Raw genomic sequence first — 23,245 nt, 5'->3', positions numbered from 1 at the left:
TACCATAAATATGCTCCTCACCATTTTAATTGGTGAAAGCTGCAATATTTTGTTTCAGTCCCTAAATTTCAGTCATAACCTAAATTTAGATGCTCAAAATACTGAGATACAGATTTTTTTAATAGTCTTTTTCATTCAAGAATACAATGGCACACTTTTTACTGTAGTCCTTCTTTGAAAAAAATACCACTGTGTTTCTTTTCCACTATTATATTTTCTTTCTTACTAAGGGTTCTGCAAAACTACAGCTCTGCCCAGCATTTACACAGGCACATAAGTTTGCCTATAGATATATATTCATATGCAATATGAAAATATGATACAACTGTTCCTCAAATAGCTGCAGTAGTAGGAGTCTCTGCACAACTTGACAGAAAAGTTCATGTACGGAAATCAGTGAAATCAGAAGACACAGAGCAATTAATTAAACATAAGTGTTTGGTGAAAGCTACATGTAGCAATCTAGAAGGTAGACTTACAAATGCACAGCTTGCCTCCTTTATTTTCTCTGTACCAGAGGTAGATAAAATAAAGAAAGTGGACAGGATGAATGTAAAAATATCCAGGTTAAACTCACTCAAATTAGAACTCATTAGAATTTGCTCACTCAAATAAAAACAGATCCACTGACTTACTGAGTTATACAGCATGCATAATATATGAGTGCTTGATACTTACTGTAAGATGACCAGATCTCTGTCCAGTACAACACAACATCTAACATTTAAATTACCCATATGAAAAAACACTCTATAGTCTTGTACTAGGGTATTCATAGTCTCAAAGTCAACCATGTATTTCTGTGTTTTACCAAATTACATCATATCTATGAACCATCCTTCCAAAAAGTTACAGAAGACATTATTAATGTATGTACAGTCTACATTTTCATACACAAAACTCTGTGGACAGTCCAGATCTTGACTGCAGTAGGAGTGCCTGGGTGAAACAAAGAGAATCTACTGCAGTGTTAGCACATGAACACAATGTGGAAGCAGAAGCAGAATCTGCTGCCCGTGAAATCTGAAGTAACTTTGCCCATTGATATACTATTTCAGCCCGTGTGTTATATTTCAGTTACTTGTGTGCTTTAATAGTAAAAAACACTTAAGAAAACAAACAGAAAAATTAAAATTATATACAAATACTCAGGAAGGAAATTGTTACAGTTAACAGTCCTGGTCTCATTAACATGAAGGCTCTTATGTGCAAAACAAGGATAGCCTTTTTCTTGACTCTTAGTGGAATGTAAAAGAAAAGTTACACTTGATTACTTACATGTAATTTGTTTGACATACAGGTTCTCAGAATATGTACTTTAGCAAATAAAACGCATTTTGAAGCACGCTACATAATTAAATTAAAGTACAGAGGAAGACGAGCCATATGAAGTAAGGCAGAAACCTCCCAGCAGATCAATCAACTTGATCACAGAGACTTTTCTTTTGAAATCAGACAACATATGATCAACATCTTAGATATGCATAAAAGAACCTACAGTTACTTTTGTTTCCTGTGAAGGGTGAAGACATTCTGTATTTTATTCAAAGGCCAAAATTATTGTCTCCTCTTAAATATAGTTAGCTGCGCTTACCTTCCTCTCATTACTTACTGAAGGTCCAGGAGTCAGATGACACCGTCAGAGAAGTCCAGTAGTTTTACAGCACTTAAAAGTTGACTTCAAGACACAGTTCTAAAGGTTTTGCTTTTAAATTAAAGCTACTCACAACTAATGCCTAGCAAAGGCCCAGATCAAAGTATCAGGTAATTGTCTAGGCAGTCAAAACAGAGAACACTAATTAATTAGTAATAAATATCCTGAATTATTAAAGATAAAACTTCTTTGATCTTTGTTTCAAAGCTTTTTTTTTATGGTTGGAGTGCAATATTTCTAAATTGAGAGGCCTTTACTAAGCATCTGCCAGTTGCTGAGAAACTGTTGCTATAGAGACTGAAAATGAGGTAGAAGCTGACACAGTAATGCAGAAAGCACAGTGTGCTGTAACAAAGAGTTGGGGCAGCTACACAAAGAAGAAAAATAGTAAGCCCTAGTGGCAATGTCCTAGAACTAGAATTGTTCAGACCAAGCACAAAGCTCTTCAGCACACCCAAATGCTAGGGTTTATGAGGAATCTATATTTGTAAGACACATACATACATTTGTAAGACACATACAACTTAAAGCCCTTTTCATAAATTTTTCAACAGTTACCATAACAGCTAGGTAGAAGGAGTCATCGACGCCATGAATGTCCTGCATACATAACATGACTTAGACACTTGTGAAAAAATGTGTCCCAGAAATTGCTTATTACTTATAGAAAACCCAAACTTACTGATGACTAAGTCAGTTGCTGTTTTACAGCTGTAACCAACTTTGAATATGTTACCATAGCTTTCCTACTATTAGCTTTCCTATTAAATTTTTTCTTTCTTTTTCTCCTAAACAAAAGCTAGGGAAAAAGCTTTTCCACTCACTTATGCTTCCATGAGGAAAGACCTGAATTTCCCTGCACACCACTAGACAAATCCAGTTAGAATGATTTAGGATACACAAGACATCCCAAGCAGCCTTTTCTTACTACTCCCAGTCTCTGAGAGGTTTTCAGCTGGTGACTCAGAAGACAGATAAGTCTACTTATATATTGCAGGAAGAGTTATTTTCCCTCTCATTAACAGATGTGCAGTGCTGGTGCTTGACCTGCAGGTTGTTTGATCTCCACTGGCAGAATAAAGGAATTCAAAGAGTAAGATTGCTAAAGCTTATTCATATAGAAAAAGTCCAGATGTAAATACACATTAGAGAAGCTAACTTTTCTATCTTGGAAAATGAATTATAGAAAAAACAGATAGTTTGTAGAGACTAGTGGTAGCATCCCTCCCTGCTATTTTCTCCTGACACATCTGCCTCCAGATGCTCCTCAGAAACTCAGCCAATTTTCTGTGCATACACTATTGGAAACTAATTCCCTGGGGACTACTTCCCATGAAAGGAATGGTTCCTAACCCTTCTCTACAAGACTTTTTACACCTACCTCTACAATTTCCATGTGAACTCTTCCATGAAGACACTTACAATAATATCTCAATTCCTCTAAATGTTGCTTTTCCCATATACACTTTTAAACCCCAGATTCTTCCAGACCCCTTGTGATACCCCAGCTCTCTGAGCTCCTCTTTCTAAGACCATCAAGACATCCCTCCCAGTCCTGTCCTAATCAGCCAGTAAATTATCTTAGTTTTCTCATATGGGAAGTCTGCCTCTATTCAGAGCTTGAACCTCCATTTGAACAGAAATAATGAATTTATTGCAAATATATGTAACTGATTCAAAGAACAGGAAGCTTTCTATTTTGTTTTAAACATATCTGATAAAAAATTAGCAAGTACACGAACATCATTAACACAATCTTCATCATTTAAGACACCAAAGATGCAAGTAAAAGTTGTTCCTCAACAATTCTGTTTAAACAAGAATTTAAATATGTTTGACTTAAAACACATGAGTATTCTCTTGAAACTCATTAAATAAGTAAGAAAAACATGGAAACAAAGATGAACTTGTCACTAAGGACATGTATAAACATAATTTTTGTTTAAAAATCAATTTTTCCTAAGAAGATATTTTATTACAAAAATAGTTGTTTCAGTACCTCTGAAAAAATATTTGGAATTACAAAACTTCTACTCACTGTATGTGACAGTCCTCAAAATTTTCACCTGAGCATTTTAGGTATTAAACTATCTTTTTGCAATAGTTTATTGGTCTGAAGAAACAAGTGGTTAGATACAAATGAAACCTTAGACTCATTAAAATCAGTAGAAATTTTACTTTGGTCTACAGGTTAAAACTGTTACACTCACACTGGTTTTGAAATTTTTTTCCACCTAGAGATTTCCCAGAGGTTTTTTTATGAGGAAAATACTGCAAAAGCTACAGCAATGCTTAGGCTTTCTTTCTAGTTTGCTCTTTTGTGCAATAGAAACCTTATTTAATATGAGAATTTCCAGCATTTTCTCCTCCAGAAAACTCTAGCTAAAGTGACCCAGTAGGTAAGGTTTCCATTTCTGTTTAAAAAAAAGGCAAAACATGAGCTATTTTTGCTAGCCTCCTAAAATATTTCCACATGCAAGAAGATAAAGCAGGGCACTTTGGGAATACTTGAACACCTGATACTGATGTCACAAGAGGAGGCCACAACTAAGCACACTGCTGCTAGCAGTGGGGAGGCCTCTGCTTAGCACTGAACGCTGACACAAGAGGAACAGGACAGCTCTACAGAACAGCAGTGCCATACAGGCGGAGAGCAGACAGGGAACAACACTCTTATCTTATTGGGAATTCCCTGTCTGGTTAAACAAGGTCATGGTTAGCCAAATAATTTAATTCTGCATTCATCAAGAATATCTTAGTGTGTCTTTAGTCCTTTCCCAAAAACCAAGCATGGATAACCAAAAGGCTTTGTGCTCAGTAGAGGCTCTGGTATCTAACTCGGAATAGTTTCCCCATTCTTCAGCCCTTCCTTAATGGAGAAGAACAGCTCATAGTAAGGAATAGGCTGATATAAAAGCACTGGAAAGAATCTGAAGGAAGGGTGAAAGAAAACAAAGTAGGGAAAAGGTCTGTAAGAGTGAAAATTAGAAAGAAATTGTGAGAACATTGGAAAAGAGCAGGAATTTCACAACCTGAAAATAGAGGGGAAAGTGAAAAAACAAAACTAAAACATGATTTGGTGTTCATCTGTTCTTTTGATGAATGAGGACAAAACTTGAAAAGCAAAATGATAGGAAAAGCAGTAGAGAAACACATAGGAGAAGATGTGGAGTTTTTATTCTGCTTCATATGGATGCATTTCATTAATTTCCTTTAGTGCAACGAGCTTTTCCTAAATGGAAGAAAAAGCATATTTTAATCCTACCCATTCTTTTAATCTGCACTAACTTCTAGCACAAACTTAAAATATGTTAAAACAAACTAATTCTTACACATTACTAGTATGACTGAAGATCACAAAACCTGATTAAAGCTGGAATGTAGTTTGGGACCAGTCTTTTTAAATATTTCAGTAGTAAAAATAAATTCTTTTTGTCTCACTAAGTGACAAGAAGTTCATTATGAAAATAGTACTCAATGATTTTGTATTTTCTGAAAAATCCCTAATTCTAGTAAGGTCTGGCCTTCATTCATGTAAAGTCACAGCCATAAATATGCCAAAAGATGTCTTCTAGCATAGAAATACTCTGAATACCATATTAAAAAAATCAACATAGAATGTAGAAACATTAAATGAAAGGCAATATTTCTGTTTTGCACAAAGCCTGCAGAACTTTGGGGTGCAAATTCAATATGTACACAGGCAAACTTTTATCATCTCCTTTTGGGTAAAACAGCTGTCTGTTCATTTCAATACACAATACTACCTTACACTCACTAATACCTGCTCTTTACCATGCATAAGTGCATATGTGCAGTTTGTACATCTAACACTTAAAGGTCTGTGCTCAAAGCTGTATCACAACGTGCCCATAGGTGGCAGAATGGGCATACACGAGACTCAAGTAACCTCACCTGAACCAGCTCATGGGCTAAGCGCCCTAGAACTTTTTGGGTCGTTTCATTAATTTCTAGTTCTGTCATGGCTTCCCAGTTACCATTCTGGAGCCTCACTGGCATAGAGAAGATAATTCCTTCAGGAATGCAAAATTGACCTGAAGAAGAGGGGGGAAAAAAGGACAAAATGTTATTTCTGATTACATCCTCACCAGTGTCAACAATTAAGTCTTACAGACTTGCAAAAGTCTACAACTGTAAGATCTCATTATAAATGGAGACTGCCTTTTTCGATCTACAGTTCAAAAAAGAATGTCCCTTTTACTGTAACGTTGTACTTTAGTTAGATGTGCATGAATTATAGCATCAGATGGGTTTGGGCTGCATGGGACCTTTAAAGGTCTCTAGTTCAACCCTCCTGCCATGGGCAGGGACATCTTCAAATGTATCTGAGCCCCATTCAACTTGACCTTGAATGTTTCCAGGGTTGAGACACCTCCCATCTCTCTGGGCAGCTTGTTCCAGGGTCTTATCACATTCATTGTAAAAAACTTAATTATATCTAATCTAAATTAACCCTCCTTCACTTTAAATCCATTGCCCCTTGTCCTATTGCAACAGGTCCTGCTAAAACATTTGTCCCCATCTTCTTTATAAGAACTTTTAAGCACTGGAAGGTGCTATAAGGTCTCTCTCTCCAGAACCTTTTCTTCTCCAGAGCCTTTTCTTTTCCAGGCTGAACAATCTCAACTCTCTCAGCCTGTTTTCATAAGAGAGGCATTCATCCCTGATCATTTTGTGAGGCCCTCCTTTGGACCATCTCCAACAGGTGTCTTTCCTGTGTTGTAATAACACAATTGTGTATCAGTTGTACATCTTAAAAAAGGGGGAAAATTATTTATTTCATAAGGGTTAAACGGCTGCTGTGAAATATTCCATTAATTGGTTTACATAACTACACAAGAAGAACACACTTTCATAGGCTAGGCTCTAAGAATTATAAAGAGTTCTTGCACAAAACACATACATCACAAAAACATTTAAACTAGAAGACTAAGAAATCATCTGCAAAAAGACAACATTAACCTAAGAGATGCCTGTAAAAAGTGAACATTATCACAAGCTCTGTTAGATTTGGAAGTTCTTATGATGAAACAACTCTTAGCCTCACATGATTTGTTTTACAAGATTTTATTAAATGAAAAATATTGATTAAAAATAACATTATAGATGGGGAAAAGCTATTATATGCAGGGCAAAGCTACAAGAAAACATGTGAAGCAAAGCTAGCTTTACCTTCACTAAGTATTCCCACAGAAATGATCTCCTCAGAAGGAGAGCCATGGTACCAGTACCGCAGCACCGTGGCTACGGCATGAGCAGGTAGCATTCCCCTGCCACGGGACACCCGGGAACTCAGCGTGCTCTGTGCCGACACGAGCTCTGAATGGATCCATTCGCTGCCAACAAAACATGGAGAGAAAAGGCAGGAAAAACTAAGATGACTGCAGGAAGAGTAGTTTCCTAGAGAAAAAAGAACTAAACCAGAGGAAAGAAAATAGTCAAAACTAACTCAAACATCACTGCTGAAAGAAAGGCATTTTTACAGACAGAGAAAAAAAAGGTCTAAAAAAAGTAGCTTGAAAAGTAACAAGTCCTATGAAAGCTAGGTCATTTACTCAAGTCACAACCTCTATTATTATTGTCATTTATATTTTATATATAATTTAATATTTTATATGCAATTTATATATTACTGTCTTCTGTAAGAACCCAGCCATGAACCAGTCTGCCTGTGTGAGGCTCAGTACAAGCCTAGAACATAGAAATGTCTGCTCTCCAGTAAACGCTAAGTCTAGACCAGAGTGGAAGCTCCAGATAGCCAGGCCTGGGTGTGTATGTAACATCTGCTGCCCTCTCACTGCATCCACACTTTCTCTGCTACTGTTCTTTCCACAGGAAGCTATCTAGCTGCTAGGTATCCTTTTCACATATATTACCAAATCATCTGTTTTAGGAAACTGACAACATTAGTATGCTCAGGCCTATTCCATATAATTCAGGTTCAGAAATCTGTTTAATACTATCTCAAAGTTCCTTCATGCAAACTAGACATCTAAGTCACTACCTGGACTTCCATCACTTCTTATAAACTGCTCATGATATAAGAGAAACCCATTTAAAATGTAGGAAAAATATAGTTATAAACAGAGTTGGCAGGAGAGTGCAACAGCACAGCACTAGGATCTACCCAACTTCTTTTGCAGATGGAGTACTTCAACTTGTGTTTTCCTTTATGTACAGTGCCAATCAGTAAGGACAAATCTTGAAAACAAAAACATTTCTTGATGTTTTTTTGGACAATCCAGATAAGCATGGATTAAAAGCAGTTATTTCATTTTACTTGAAAGAAATAAATCTGTACTGTACCTATCATAAATCATATTCAACAAAGGACGTTGAAAATTAGGAGGGCCCCGAATAGCACAGTCATATCCATAAAGTTTTGCATGTGACAAATCAATGTAGTTAGACCCAGTAATATTGCCCCAAACAATCACATCTTTAACTCCTGTAACAAAGGAAAGTGAAAAGACAAATACTTTCAGAAAAATGGGCTTCATAAATCCTTTTCAAAATGAGTTATTTAAATCTGTGCCCTGACTTTCTAGCAGAAATTATATGACCTGAAAAATGCAAGTTCTCCCTAACATATGAAACCTCATCACAAGCTGAAAAAGAAGGTTTAATTTATATCATGTTACTATAAATAATAGACAAAATCTAGTAAATATTTAACTCTTAAAACAGTCAAATCATATTGCAAACATACAGCTATGTTCCTTTTAAAATCCTCTAAAAACAAATATAAAAACAGTAAAAAACTATCATTAAAAAACTACCTGCTTTGGTGCACAAGGATTTTCTCAAATAACCTGCTGATAGACTATTCAGTCTCCTAACTTGCTTTTCTATTTTATTAGGCTCCAAAATATCTAGACTTTTCATCAATGACCAGTTCTAGCCATGCAACAATTACAGAATCCTGATGCTGAGCAGACTGTCAGAGCACCCCTTTGCTATGCAGTGCAGAACTGTGCAAATAAAACAAAGCTATAACAATTGACCTGAAAATGGAAGTTAATTAACCTCAAAATAATACAACACAGTTCTACTTTACTCTCATTATCTGCATAGCAGTATGTTGTCATGTTTATTCACAGCTCCAAAACAACAATGCACTACAGAGCGCAAATGCAATCTTGAAGTCCTAGTTGCCAATCTGCAAAACAATTGTCTTCCTTAGCATATTTCCAATATGAAATACACACTAGAGTGGCAGGGCTGCATCTCAGAGCAAGCAAAGACTCTGGCATTCTGTACAGCCAAGAAATTCAGTGGGTGCACCACTGCGCATTTCTGCATGCACATCAACTGTGTTCTGGAATTAAATATACACTCTTGAAGGTGCACTGAATTCTCCAAATGCTACATAAACATTCACCTGCTGTGTTCATATTCAGCTTCCTGGCCAGCATGGCTTTAGCTGCACTTTCCCAGGATGTTGAAATGGCAATGATATTTTCAGGCCTAATGGATGTGCCATACATCCTTAACATTGTTGCCTTAAGGTTTGCAAAGGTTTTTCCTGATGAAATGACTTTGACATCACTCTTGGCATTCTTCTCAATCAAGGGAGCATACACTTGGCAGATCTCACTCACTTCTCTGATGTAGTTCTCAAGGGATTGGACTTCAAGGTTTAAGAGGACATCATCAAGAACAATGACAATATCAGCATCAATAAAAGCCTGATCTGTTTTTGTGTGCTCTGAAATACTGCGGAGAAGTGGGAATGCCATGTCTTCAGCTTCCATTACAATACTGCAAAGCATTTCCTTAAACTGCTCAGTGTCAAGCAAATGGATACTGATTTCTGTGGTCATCCCAAACACTTCTCCACTTGCCAACAGTGGGATCAGATGATAACAGATTGGAACTGATGCACTGGTAAGAGAGGATGTAGAAAAGTTACAGTTAACAGTGAACCACTGCTTGTTTCAAAGTATTACATAAACACAAAGGTGTTTATTTTGTACTTGATTACATTTAAAGATACCATTAGCTTGTATCCTTTACTGCTTTTTTTGTCATTTTAACAGGTTAAGAATTAAAAGAGTTGGGTCCTCCTTTCATTTCTGAAGCCTTTCATTTGAAGGCTTCTCCATCCTCTGCATTTCAGTCAATGCCACCACTTAAAATTTATGTCTTTATAGAACCACAATTTTTTAAGGCGCTCTATTAGCACCACTAGAAATACAGGAATTTCTATAAGTAAAGACCTACTCTTTACCTACTCTAATATTTCCAACAACATTTAATGCAAGATAGTTGCACTATAAAATTTCTAGCTTATTTTGTAAGTACTTGCTTTTCCCTAAACTGATCTGAGGTCTAAATGATGCCTGTTCATACTCATAATTTTGAACTGGTGTAGAACATAACAAAACCATAAATTATTTGTAAGTTATGTACTAATTGCTAAGTTAAATACTAATAGTGAAGGTACAGAACCAAGTCAAATCATGAAATTACAGGGATTTGTGATTAACTTCAGATGGTTACATCTGTTATATATGATAGGATAAAGTGCATTCTTCTGAACAGAGTAAAAGTTGACATATACTCCCTTCACTCTCACCTGGTAATCCAGATCTGCATAGGCTTGATAAGACTTTTAATCTCTTCATCCTCTTTTACAATTTCAAGATGTGCCTGCAGGTTCTCCTCAGCAATGGCTAACATCTCCTCACTCAGCATCATTGAAGTGATGCCGTAATATTTCTAAGAACAAAAAGGATGATCTCTAAGCAAATAGCAGTCCAAACCCATCAAGGCAACATTAACAATTGCTTTATTTTACATTTGAAGGAGGAAAAAGGAACAACAGTGTTGTACAACATGGGCTTACAGTATTAAAGGCAGCTTATTACCTGAGCATATTCCAGAAATTCATTAAGTCCTCCCAGAAGCTGACCCTTCCCTCCACGGTCCAGCAGTTCTCTCCAAATGATAGGAGACTGTCTGTGTTCCCATCCATTTGTTTCACAAATGTCACGAAGCCACTGCTGATGACATCCCCACCAGATGTTTTAATACATTACATTTGATAACATTTAAACATTACAAGTACAAGCACTCCTTACTATTTCCTCTCAATATATAATTACAAGGTGCTTCAGAATTTAATTACCAGTGGGTACAAAATGCAGGAATAACACAAAGCAAGGTATGGTGATACAGTGCGATAGCTCACCTCAAGGTCTGGATCACACTTAGTTGTCTTAGTGGTACAGAAGACAGCAATGTTGTGAAGCAGAGAGTAATCTGAGGATTCTTACTCAGCCACAGAAGGTAAGTAAGGTGAACAGGTTAATTGCTTTTCACTTAACTGTTCAAGTTACTTGGTGGAGGTACAAAGCAAAACACACGAGGTAATAAATACCACAGTACTGTCTATTTCACGGAGTAAGACTGCAGCTTTTTTCAGAGCCTTATAGGCAGCATGTCTATGACACAGTATTCAGACAGGCCCATTCACACTGTAAACAAATATGTGATATTTAACTTCATAGTTCCACTGTAATTCAAAGCCCTTGAATGCCACAAAGGCTCTTGACAAGTAAGAACTCTGAAGGTATATGTAATCACAGTGAGCAAAAGATTTAAAGGCTGAACAGCCATTTATACTTTAAAAAATACCCCAGAAAACCAAGCAAGCAAGCAAAACCACCTTGAACTTTTTATTGGCATAATACAGTTGAGGCCGGTCCACACTTTGTGCCCATTTTCTGTAGTAAAACTCAGAGATGTCAGTTGCTCAAAACATTGTAACCTTTCCTCTGGCTGGCTCTCACAGCCAGAGATGCTTCTGCAGCACCTCTATCTACACAGCAAACCACTAATACAGGAGGAGAAGGAACATACTGCAGATAAGCACATTCCTTGGTTTGTAGAGCACTGGAGCACCTACCAGAGACTTACAATCTCTTACCTCCCACTTGTCAGGGTGCTGAGTAATCTTGTGAACTCTGAAGTTGGGTAAGTTAGTCTGGAGATAGTCAGCCAGGAGTTCAGCTTTGGCATAGTAAGGGCAGTTTGCCTTACCTGTAAGCATAGCAACAGCAGCACAATTGGATAGTTTTGTCATTCACTGATAAGGGCTTAAAAGACCAAACATAGTTTATTGCGAGCCAGCTAAGGAAGAGTAATTCTGTAGATGAAAAAGACTCCCGAGCCAGCGACCAAGGGGCCGAGGAGGCCACTCCTGGGGGCACAGCAGCAGAGATGCTGACGCCTCACCGGCGGGATGAGGGGGAGCGCTGACCCGGGACCGCCTGAGGCTGCGCTCCGTTCGGACCCGGCTCCCGGAGAGCCGCAAAGGGGCACGGGGGTGAGCCCGCACACAGGGGCCACTCCTGCAAGCACGGCGAGCAGCCCTGCCCGGCTCCCGGCTCCCGGTACAAGGTGCCGCTGCCGGAGCTGCCCCGCCAGGCTCCCGGTACAAGGTGCGGCTGCCGGGGCTGCCCTGCCCGGGTCCCGGTACAAGGTGCCGCTGCCGGGGCTGCCCCGCCCGGCTCCCGGGTCCCGGTACAAGAAGCCGCCGCCGCCGCCGGTGCAGCCCCGCCCGGCTCCCGGCTCGCCCCTCACCCGCCACCACGAACTTGGCCATGCGCGCGCCGCCCTCCAACGGTCGCTTTGGCGTTGCTCAGCAACGCGCCGCGCACCACGGCAGTTTGTCCCTCGGCCCGCGCCGTCCGTCTCGCGCGGCCCGCCGGGAGTTGGCGGCGCGCCGGGCCTGGTGTCGCGGCGGTGCGCGTGCGAGGTAACGGCGGCTACGGGAGCCGCGGCCCGGCCCTGCCCGGCGCCATCCCCGCTGTTCCTCCGAGCCGCTGCGGAGCCGCCGAAAGACCTCTGTCCCCGTGTACTGTCCCGCCCTGCTGGGCGGCGCTCCCAGGGCCAGCGGGAAGTGATCCCGAAAGCCGGCGGCTTCTCCCCGGCACCGGGAGAGCGAGCGCCCGCGGGTGTGCCGGGAAGCCGGCTGTCCCGTGGGACGGCAGGCGGGCTGGGACAGGCTGGCGGGTGGGATCCCGTTACCCGCTGCTGAAAGGCTGCGGGGATCCTCCAGAGCCCGGTCGGGAGACGCGTGTGCTTGGGGAAAGGTCCTTTGGGAAAAAACTCTGCTTCCGGGCAGAGCTGGCAGGTAGAGCAGCAAGGAGGAAGCAAGGGCTGTCCTTGTGCTGAGATGTTTGACTGAAATGTAGAAGACCAAATAAAAGCCTCTCTGTAAATCATTTTCCGGGGGTCTTTTACCAAATCTTCTCCTTTCCTGTAAAAGTGTGCAGATTTGGCAATTGAAGCTGGGGGAGTTGAAAGTCTGGTAACTAATCCATAATTTTTAATTGTTTCTACAGGTGTGTGATCTTTGCAGTTTCTCCAGGAGTGTTTCCACTGGTAGAATGTCATCGGATCCCTTACTTTGAGTTGGCGTTTCAAATCTGTTCATGAGGCGTTAGCAGAAATGAACAATAAAATAAATTATTTGTTAAATACTGTCAGATGTGTGCATAGGTACAGTTCTGTGCTCACTCCCAAATCTTCAGCCACAATAAGAAAACACATTTTATGGATTGGCAGATACAGGGATCCCTTAGGAAATGTGAACTTCGGGAAATTACTTTTAAATATTTTGCCTTCTCTGCATGGATCATCTCTTCGATTTGTATCTCAAAAGACAGATGTTTATAGCACAGGTGCAGAGGCTTTGGTGAGTGAGAAGGCTTCCCAGAGCTCCTTGGAAGTTGAAAAGTTGGATGATTCTGGGAGCTTCAAAGCGAAGCATGCAGTGGATCATAGTGACCCGTTCTTTACCAGCCTCCAGAAGTGCTCCTGTCCTTGCGACGCGCTGGACCTGGCTGCAGAGGCGGCTGTTTCCATCAAGCACTACACAAACTGTCTGACCATGGCCTGGAGGCTCTACAAGAACCTGTCGGAAGAGCAGCAGCGCTACGAGAAGCAGCTGATCTTTGAGCACCCAGCTTTCGTGAAGCTGTGCCAGCAGCTGCTGCGCAACGCGCGCAGGATGACGCGCGGGGACCTGGTGTTCAGCCTGCACGCCCTGGTAAACCTCGGCGTGCCGCAGAACACGCTCCTGCTCCAGACCCTGGTGAGGGTGTGCCAGGTACATGTGAAAACCCTGCTCCTCAATTTGGGCTGGATGACCAGTGGGTAATTCTGGGAAGCTGTGCAGCATCAGAGAGAGTTGGGTTACATCCCTGGTTTAGTCTGATGCTTTGTGGAAACAGTTCCCATAATTCATTTGTGTGTGCTTCTAATTTCCTTAGCTTTTGAAACCACTGCCTGATTTCGGATTTAAAAGAGAGCAGAAATCTCAAAAATCATTACCTCTTCCAAATCAACTAAGTTTGACTGATGTGAGACCTTGTGGGTTCTGCAGAAATAAAGCTTGTAAATTGTTTTTTCAGGGGGAAAAAGAAAATGGCAGTTATGGATTAAAAGTGGTCAGTTTTTCTTTTCTGAAACTTTTTCTGGTTTGAAGTAATCTGACATTGTCAAAACTTTTAACAGGAGAAGCTCAATCAACTTGATAACCGATGTATCTCAGTTTTGGCAACTACTTTAGCAGGGATGGATAAGGACAAGAATGTGAGCGCTCTTCAAGCTGGATTACAGTGAGAAAAATATATCTTTCATGTGTCCTTCATATTTAAATGTTGTTGAAATGCTTGTCTGTTAGAAATCATCAACGGTATGTCTGCACATAAAATACGTTCTGTGGTTTTAGTATTTAAATGATCCCGTGAGATAAGAGCTGTATTAGACAGTGAGTTTTGACACTGTCATTGCGGTTTCAAGGAGGAGGGCTTCCAGTGGTAAAGGGTGCTAGACTGGTCACAGGGGACTGTGTTCTGACTGCAGCTCCACCAGTGCAGTTTTTTTGTGATGTTGATCAAGTCCTTTCACACATCTATCCCTTTTTCATCTGTATGCAGACAGGAGGTAACAAGACTATCTTACTTAGGCACCTATCTGATTTTTCATTATGAAAATCATTGTTTAACAGCCTGGGAATATTTTCTTGCAGTTTAAGTAAGTGAAAATTCAGATGAAGAGTAGTCATGTCCAGCAAGTCCCTCTGTGTAGTGATTTATCAGAATAACTTCTTTGGCTTTTTTTCTTATGTGTGTAACCAATCTGCTCACTCCCTTGAGATTGATTTTCTGAGGCTATCACAAAACTTGCCATGGATTAGTACTTTTGACCCTGTATCACATTCTGCTTTGAGAAAGTGGATGTGATACCCAAAAACCAGGTTCTCCTGGAAGCGCAGATACACAGTTCTTAAAAGTTGGTGGAAAGCAGGAGCCCCATCTACACTTTTCTGTCTTGATGTCTGTAGCTCTGGCCCATTTGCAGGGATGAGTTTCAGAGCAGTGCACTGCCTTAGAAAGTGACACTTAATATTTTTGTAGGTATGTTTACCTGTGCAGGTATATTTAAGGGTGGTTCAGACCTAACAATTACAGTCCCACCCACTGAGCCAGAAGAGGATGTGCTAGGGGTGCACCTTCATCTTGTGTGGATGATCTCCGTGTTATCTCCTGTTCAGCCCACAGCACTGTTTGTTTGGTTTTATTCCTCACTTCCATCCAGTTGTTGTCTGTGTCCATTCCTGAGTTTCCTGTCTGTTTCAGAACTTGTCTGCACATTGATGATTTAAAGATAAAAATGTGCAATTTTATTTTTCTGCAGAAGATTGTTATTTCCTTGAGGCTTAACAGCACTCATATTTGCACTGTGGCTTGTGCAGTCTGCTCAGGTGTCCCTGCTGTTAAGTGTATCAGCAACAATAATTCATCTATCAGGATTAACACTAAGAAAGCATTTATAATTGTTTCCATGTGTAAAATATCTGTGCATTTCAAAAAAAGGAAGATGGGAGAGGAGCAAGGAATTACAGCTTTCACCTGGGGGCTACATCAGTGAAGAAGAATGGGGGTACTTACCTGTTTCTGCTGAAATGAGGAGAGCTCTTGTGTGTGTTTCCCCATCAGGTTACTAGTGGAGCAGCGCATTTCAAGCATCAGAGACATCTTTATTCTGCAAAACCTGATGAAATGCCTGGGAAAGGATGCTCCAGTTTTTCTGAAAAAGAAATTAGAGGTAAAGTTAGTTGGAGGCTCATTTTTACTCCCACAAAGCCTGTGCTCTTGCATCATTTATAAATAGTGTATGGTTCTTTGCAGACACTGAAAGAGAAAATGCAATAGAAAGGTAACTGTATTTGCTATATGCATCAGAATCCAGCTATAGTTGTAGGAAGAACTTATATTTGGAGGCTGGGAACAAAATTGATTGAGGCAGTAAAACAGCAATGCCCTCACTTCTTTGGGTTGGCCACATGGTGTTTCATAGAAGTGCTTACAGGCTGTTACCTGGTTCCCTTGCCCAGCCTGTGGCTGAAGATGAGGTGACAGAAAAGTGGTCTGTGATGGGGCTTTGTCCAGTAACTGTACAGGGTAGGAGGACTGGAGGGAGTGAGATGCCAGAACTCCCCAAGCTCGTGGTATTGCTTTTCTGTGTATGTGGTAGGTCCCCTGGAAGTACAGTGGCTGGGAGCAGGCTGTAGGTATTATGGCAGGGTTACTGGGTTTTGTCCCCTGATTTAAAAGCCCTTTTAGAAACCTTCTTTCAAACAGGGCCTACTGGTGTTTTCATCACGTAACTTCAGGGTTCTGACATCAGAGGTTTTAATAGCATTCATGAAACATCATAAAACTCAGAAGAAAATTACATTTGCACTTGTTAACTACAGGGAGCACCTAATTTTCTGAGCCCACAGGGTGCTATTTTTTTACAGGGCAATTTCTTATAGATGCATTTTGTATTTAACCTCTGATATGTATACAGTAAAAATACTTTAACAGTCAATATAATTTGTAGTTTTCTTTTTACTGTCATTTATATCAAGCTATTGATGGCTTTGATATATGAAATCTCCTTTCTGGCATCAGAGCTGACTCTCTCTGCCTCAGTCCACATTCATAGCTGGGTGTTTATGTAAAATACAGGCCACTCACATGCTGTTGAATCGCTTTGGAGGCTTACAGTTTTTATGAACATGCAAAACCATAATTGGACTACTATGAACTTTTAAGTTAACTGTGTGTATTTTATTTCTGCTTCTTTCTTAAGAGTTGGTAGAAGATGTGTATTCACTATATTTGGAAATGACCTTTAATGAGGCTTTTTTCTTTTAAAATAACCTTATAAAGGCATATTGCTGGAAACTTGTGTAGTGACGCATTTCTAGAGCACTTGACCTGCTATAATTGTGTATTAAGAAACTGACAGTAGTTATTATATGCTTTTACTGTTTTTTGCTTCTTTTTCTTTCATATAAATCTGAACTAAGGACTTTGGGAAAGTTTTGGTGATAATGTCTTCACCAGAAAGCAATGATAATATACCTGAAGAATGAAGGATTTAACAAACTCTGGTTCACTTTAGATGGCAGTTCTGAGAGAAATAGACGGTTTGACTTTTCCGAATGCGCTGCGTATGTTTTTTGCTCTTGCTGCAATGAATTATTGTTCCCTTCCAATCCTGAATCCCTGCAGTGGAAAGATCCAGGGTAAGAAAAAAATATGTTAATTAAATTTCCCTTCCTTATACCAAATTCTTCCTAATTATTGTCTCATCTCCCTTTTCTGATTTCCTTTAAAACTCAGGAAATGTCTTTGTTTTACAGGCTATTTTAGTTATGTGGAGCCATTTGACAAGCAGCAGGACAGAAAATTACTGATCAATAATAAAAGCAAATAGCTCTTGTCATATCTGCCCTTCTTAACATTTATCTGAATTACATATTTTTCTTTCATTTTTTCTGTACACAGGATTTAAGAAAAAGAATTTAATTTTAGCAAGGAAAAGAGATTTCAAATAAAATTTTATAGCAAATCTGAATTGGAAATTGGCAACTTACAGGATGGATTGGTGACTTAGTGTAATTAATTAGTAAACTAAAGGGAAAATAGCATTTCTTTGATTACTGGATTTAATTATTGAGTACTGCTTAATAGTCTCATGCTGTATCCCACAAAAATATTAAATGAAAGCTAATGCTTTCACCTCTCTCTATACCTTTCCAATACATTGCTTAAGTATATGTGGTCAGTATGTATTGATTCATGCTTAAAATACATAAGAATTTGTGTCTTAAAAAGCACAAAGGTAGCAAAATAGCATTCTTAATAGAAATTACCCAGAAGCGTTGAGGCTGCTTGTACAGTTTTTATTTGTCCTGGTCATTCATATATCTTAGGACACAATGTTTAATTGCACATCCTGCCTTCTCCCATAGGACTTCCACCACACTCAGCACATAGGCCAGGTGGCATACACAGAGGGAGCAGTGACTTTCTTCAGCATTTTTTTGGTGCATGCTGAAAATCAAAAATCCCAGAACAGAAGACATCCTGGGAACGCAATCTTCTTACTTATTTTGTCAATTTGTCCCCTTTTGCTGATTGATGTATTGTAGCTTGATTCTGGCTCAGTTTGGTTTCTTCTGTCTCTCAGTTTCTTAATGTGTTTTAGCTCATTTGAGCTTTGCCTAGCTAGTCACAGTCTTCCACAGTTTCTTATCATATTTTTCCCTTCCTCCATCCCTTAACCAATCTGTTTCTACAATGTCTCAGTCTCTCCAACCTACAGCTCCTATTGCTTTTTATCATTTGTCCTTCTTTGATCTTCTGTTACAGAAAACATCCATGATGTTCCATTTCGGCAGTTAATTCTCATTCTGGAAGCTTGTCACACTCTCCAGTACCGTAATGTGAAACTGTTTTCAGCATTAGCAGACTATGTTAATTCTACTGCCTACCTTTGGGACAAAAGACAGGTAAATTTTTTGAGACCAAATAATTTATAGCAGTACTAATAGATTATTTGATGCTTCCATCTTACCTTTCTTCATGTTTGTCCTTGATCTTTGGAGAACAAATGTTTATGAATACCAATCTGATGAAGCTGTTACATTTTTAAAATGCTGTTCTATTTATTGATAAGTAAAGAAACAAAAGTTTAGAAAAATTTGCTTTCATTAAAAATGTCTTCTATGAAATCAACAGGTAGGATCAACTTCACTGGGTTTTTTTGACTTATAAAACTATCTTTTCTTTTAGATTATCCTTTTTCTCTCTGTCTGTGAGACACTTGGCTTTCAGCCTACTGAGTTGCTGGATATTTTTGCTGAGAAGGTTACAGAAGACCCTGATTTCCTTACCTTGAAAAACCTTTTGACTGTTCTTCGAGTGTATTCACGACTCAACCATGTTCCCAGAGTCCAAAAGCATCTGTAAGTTTTCATTTAGAATGCCTGATAATATGTTACATAGTCATTACAGAGTAATGCATGGCATCTAGTATTTCATTTTATTTGTGAAAAAGCTCATAATCTTCTTTCATTCGTCTGTAAGGTAAATTGCTTTGTCTTTTCATATTTTTTCTAAATATGATTTTTTTTCTCTAACTGAAAGACTAAACAGGTTCTGGACTGACCAGGTTACTAAATCTGTTGATAGGTAGCTGTATCCTCAAAGTAAGAATCAAATACTAATGTTAGATAACACAAAATACAATACACAAGATAATAAAGATTTCTAAGTTGTATTTTTGTTAGAAATAGGTACTTCATGTAGCCTCATTTGTGTACTTAGATACTTTTCTTCTCCTTTTGGAAAAGGTTTTTTGAGATTCTTCATAGCTGCTTGAACAAGTGCCTGCCTCAGATTTCCAACACAGAGCTGCTGAAGGCAGTGTATTCACTTGGCATCTTAGGATATCTTCCCCAGTGTGCCCTTGATGAGCTGCTGCAAAAGGACAGCAAGGATGAACTTATACTGCCAGGTCTGACCTTACTTTGTCATGTTCTTCTCTTAAACAGGATGTCGTCCTGTGTATGTAATTTGTTGTAATTGTATTAGCAGATTAGCAATTAAAGAACACAAGCCTGATTAATATTAAATTTGAAGTCCTCAAGACAAAGCTAATGTAGTGATGGTGACCTGAGTGATCTGGGTCGCTCTAGGGAATCAGGCTTATTGTCTTGGCCCCGTGGTGGCAACAGTTTAACGGTAGGTGTGCACTTAAACACAGGCAGTCTTAACCATTGCAAACTAACTTTAGTACCTGGAGTCATGAGTAAAAGTGGAATTTGGAATGCTCTGAGCTACAGTGAGGACCTTGGAATGGTTTGTAGGAGAATTTAGTTTCCACATTACAATTTTGTACAGCTGTTAGAGTAGTCAAGTGGATTTTGCTATGCTAGAACAGACTATAAATGATAATGAAATGAAAAATTCTGTGGGATAATATATTGCGTGTAATAATTTTTGTATCCTTTTTCAGATGATTTTAAAGAACAAAACACAATGATGCTTCGCTGTGTGAAAACGTGTATGGAACTTGACAGCCCTTCTTTCACACAGCCTGCCTTTGTGCTGACTGAGAATATGTCCTCATTAGTATCTCTTAATCTCAGAAAGGCTCGGGAGGCACTGATAGAACTTCTGGGAGATGAGAACATGTTTCTGCAAAATGTTCGGCTGCCATACAGATATCATATTGGTATGAAGTGATATTAATGTCACATTATTTTAATACAGATTAATAATCCTCAAAATGATGAGATGGAAATAAATTTGAATAGGGTGCAAGTGATTCAAAGTTTAACACTTTGAAGATACAGTAATTTAACAAATGATGTCATTGATTGGTGAATCTACTTCTAAGGATGCTTCAATTAGAGATTTTAAGTCAATTTACTAAAACTTTTATGATTTCTCTTGTTTGTAAAGCTGCTTTGGACTTTTTTTCAGGCATTAGCAAGCACATGTTAATTGTACATAACTTCAATGTGGCCAACTTTGACAGAGTTGTCCTGTTAGTACCAAATCATGTTAGAAACAAAGCCAAACAGCAGCTGCCTTTTTTTCTCTTTTCTTCTCTTGTTTCTTCTCTGGACTTCTGGCTAAGATGTAGGCTCTACTTTCATTTCTAAAATGGGATATAACTTCTTTTGGTTTCTTTTTTATCTGGATATGGATATTGCCTTTTTTTTTTTTTGCCAGCCACCCAGCTTACCAATTTTTCTGTACTAGTAATAGCTGTATTCCTAAATATTTCTAATGAGGAATTGGATTGCAGGAAAATCTGAGTAGGCATAACAGACTGCGATCAAGAATAGTTTCTTTAAATGAAGATTTCACTCCATGAGCTTAAATCTGCAGTTTCCGGAAACAATTTTTTTTCTTGAGATGGGCAAGCTATAGCTTTATATTCATTGCAGGGAGGGAAAGCTATCAGTAATAATTCAATTAGTAGAGAACAGCAATTAGAAACAGACCAGTAGACCAGTGATGGTGTCTATTAACATTTTCAAATGAGCTGTTCATTTGAAAACAATTTGAACAATTAATGGGTTCAAATGACAAAATTAATTTTAACCTCTTGCAGAGTTAAATGTTTTGTTGTTTTATTTTCAGATTTTGAAATCAGAATGGATTCAGACAGAAAGAAAGTGCTCCCCATAACTGCAACAGATGATCATCCTGACTCACATGTTCAGAGGTGGTTTTTTTTACTGCATATTTTTTCTAGCATGCTAGTTTTATTTGCATGTATCCTGTCCAGTTAGTTCTTTGGTTCACTGATTTGCAGAAGTAAAGTAGGTGACTCAGTTGTTATTTGTGCCCACCAGAACATCCAAAAGTTGCCATGCCAGTGCAGAGCAACAATTCATCCAGCTCAATACCTTCTTCTAACAGAGGCTAATACTTAACATTTCAGAGAAAGAGGCAGGAAACATCACAGTGATCTGATACTCTTGTAATGAATGCAGGTATTATTTTTTTTAAAGTGTTTGTCCAATTAAACATTCAGTTATTCTCTCAAGTCTCAAAAATTTGCATCTCAGTGATATGTCAGTTAATTCAGCTACTGAAATATAATTTGAATAAAAAGGATCATGATATCCACATTTTAGATGATCAGTTTAATCTTGTGTAGAAGACTGACCTCTCAGTAACTGAAGCAGGACATATATCATTTAAGTAATGCTTAAGTAGAATTGGGTAATGCTTAATATTTATGTGCTGGATCACTGCACAGCAATGTATTTTGTACAGTTTGCTTTTTGATTAAAGGAGAGCTAGGGAATTGTGTAACAGAAACTCAGTGTTCCAAGGCATTCAGCTTTCCTCACCCTTCCAAGTAGGTTATTATGGCAGGAAGTGACTGATTAAGAATGTCATTAACAAAGGATCAAAGTAAATGCAGAACCTGTCAAATTAATGGAGAATGTTGAATGATCTATTTTCTTCTCATTGTGGGAGAAGTGGAGATCTAAGTACCTAATTCTGCGGTAGGTATTTGGGTAGATGCTGGTGCTTGTGTGAAGCTCATGGAAGAAAAGAGTCTAAATTACTTAAACCTGAAGAAAGAAGATAATGAAATTTGTGCAGTCCTGATACTTTTGCCTATCAGAATGACACATGTATATTCTGCAGTGCTAACGGACATCATTGAATCATTGTCTTATAAATTATTATTTTGCATTTTTACAGTGAAGTCTTCCCTACTTTCCTTGGTTGCAGGTTAGCTTTTCTGTTTGCTCCTGTGTCTGCCTTCTGTCTGGGTACAACACACCCCCAGGGGAAGCTGGCAATGAAGAAGAGGCATCTAAATAAACTGGGCTATCATGTGATTCTGGTGAGAAGAGCCCTGCCCTGTCTCTGTTTCTGTTAGCAGCACAGTGATGAGTATGTTTGGTAGATCAGGCTTTGTTCTACAAAGCATGAAGGTTCACCAGGAATGGTGGGCTTTCTCCACAGTGGTAATTGTGTATAATTTCTAGTTGGAGGGTAGTGCTTCTGTCACTAGGGAGAAAAAAGAGAGGAACTCTAAAAGACAAGCTACTACTTACCATTATCAGTAAATTATTAGTTGAGGGGGAAAAAAATTCAAGCCACAAATTGCTTTGTACCTGAGAAACCTATGTGTCTTTGGTATATTTCTCTGATTTTTATAGACACAATGATTCAAGTGAACTTGTTTTCAGAATATAACTTCCTGTGGCCTTCTCATTGCTGAGCACTTGGTTTGTAGGACAGGGTAGTTTGGACAATAGAAATAATGTACCCTGTCCTTTTACTTTCTTACAGATCCAGAACAAGAAGTTTCAGGAAATGAAAAATGAAGATGCAGTTGAATTTTTGAAAAGAAAAATTTATTCAGAAGATGCTTTCTCTTTTCCTGAAGCAACTGTGCAGAATAATAATTAAAATAAACTAAAAGTTTTGGGTCTCCTGATTTCTCTTTTTCTTGTGTAGTTTCTGTAAGGATTTTAACAGAAGAGATAGTTTTATATACAACTACTTGCTCCACCATATTACTGAGTAAGAAATGGTTGTGAAATGAACACTGCCTGATGATAGTGGGGGCTTTCTTTTATGAGGTGGGAGCTGATTTTCTTTAATGGAAGGAAATAATTGATCCAGAAAGCATCCTGACATCTATTGCTGTTACAGTGTCTTAGATTAATCTGTACTT

General features: G+C 38.9%; 2 protein-coding genes across 7 annotated transcripts; one reads left to right on the top strand and one right to left on the bottom strand.

Moving 5' to 3' along the window:
- Positions 1-4,062: 4,062 nt before the first annotated feature.
- MDH1B (malate dehydrogenase 1B) lies at positions 4,063-12,304 on the bottom strand. Of its 2 annotated transcripts, XM_030952734.1 has the most exons (9): positions 12,263-12,304; positions 11,607-11,719; positions 10,546-10,680; positions 10,254-10,396; positions 9,057-9,559; positions 7,982-8,123; positions 6,848-7,011; positions 5,570-5,709; positions 4,063-4,886 (listed from the first exon to the last, which is right to left on the bottom strand). In XM_030952734.1, the coding sequence occupies exons 1-9, from the start codon at positions 12,282-12,284 to the stop codon at positions 4,830-4,832; spliced, it is 1,419 nt and encodes a 472-aa protein (XP_030808594.1). In that variant the 5' UTR covers positions 12,285-12,304; the 3' UTR covers positions 4,063-4,829. The 2 variants fall into 2 exon arrangements, with proteins under 2 accessions (XP_030808594.1, XP_030808593.1); XM_030952733.1 differs by lacking the exon at positions 12,263-12,304 and having other exon boundaries at positions 11,607-11,762.
- A 78-nt stretch (positions 12,305-12,382) lies between these two features.
- Positions 12,383-22,997, top strand: FASTKD2 (FAST kinase domains 2). Of its 5 annotated transcripts, none has more exons than XM_030952729.1 (12): positions 12,383-12,437; positions 13,027-13,793; positions 14,201-14,304; positions 15,688-15,796; positions 17,144-17,267; positions 18,397-18,536; positions 18,820-18,992; positions 19,380-19,543; positions 20,045-20,263; positions 21,181-21,265; positions 22,291-22,405; positions 22,858-22,997. In XM_030952729.1, exons 2-12 carry the CDS (start codon positions 13,134-13,136, stop codon positions 22,975-22,977), a joined length of 2,013 nt encoding a protein of 670 aa, XP_030808589.1. In that variant the 5' UTR covers positions 12,383-12,437; positions 13,027-13,133; the 3' UTR covers positions 22,978-22,997. The 5 variants fall into 5 exon arrangements, with proteins under 5 accessions (XP_030808589.1, XP_030808591.1, XP_030808590.1 ...); XM_030952731.1 differs by having other exon boundaries at positions 12,404-12,424; XM_030952730.1 differs by having other exon boundaries at positions 12,409-12,636.
- Positions 22,998-23,245: the final 248 nt, after the last annotated feature.

This window comes from Camarhynchus parvulus, chromosome 7, assembly GCF_901933205.1.
Source record: "Camarhynchus parvulus chromosome 7, STF_HiC, whole genome shotgun sequence".
NCBI lineage: Eukaryota > Metazoa > Chordata > Aves > Passeriformes > Thraupidae > Camarhynchus > Camarhynchus parvulus.
This window is presented reverse-complemented; position numbering and strand designations above follow the sequence as displayed.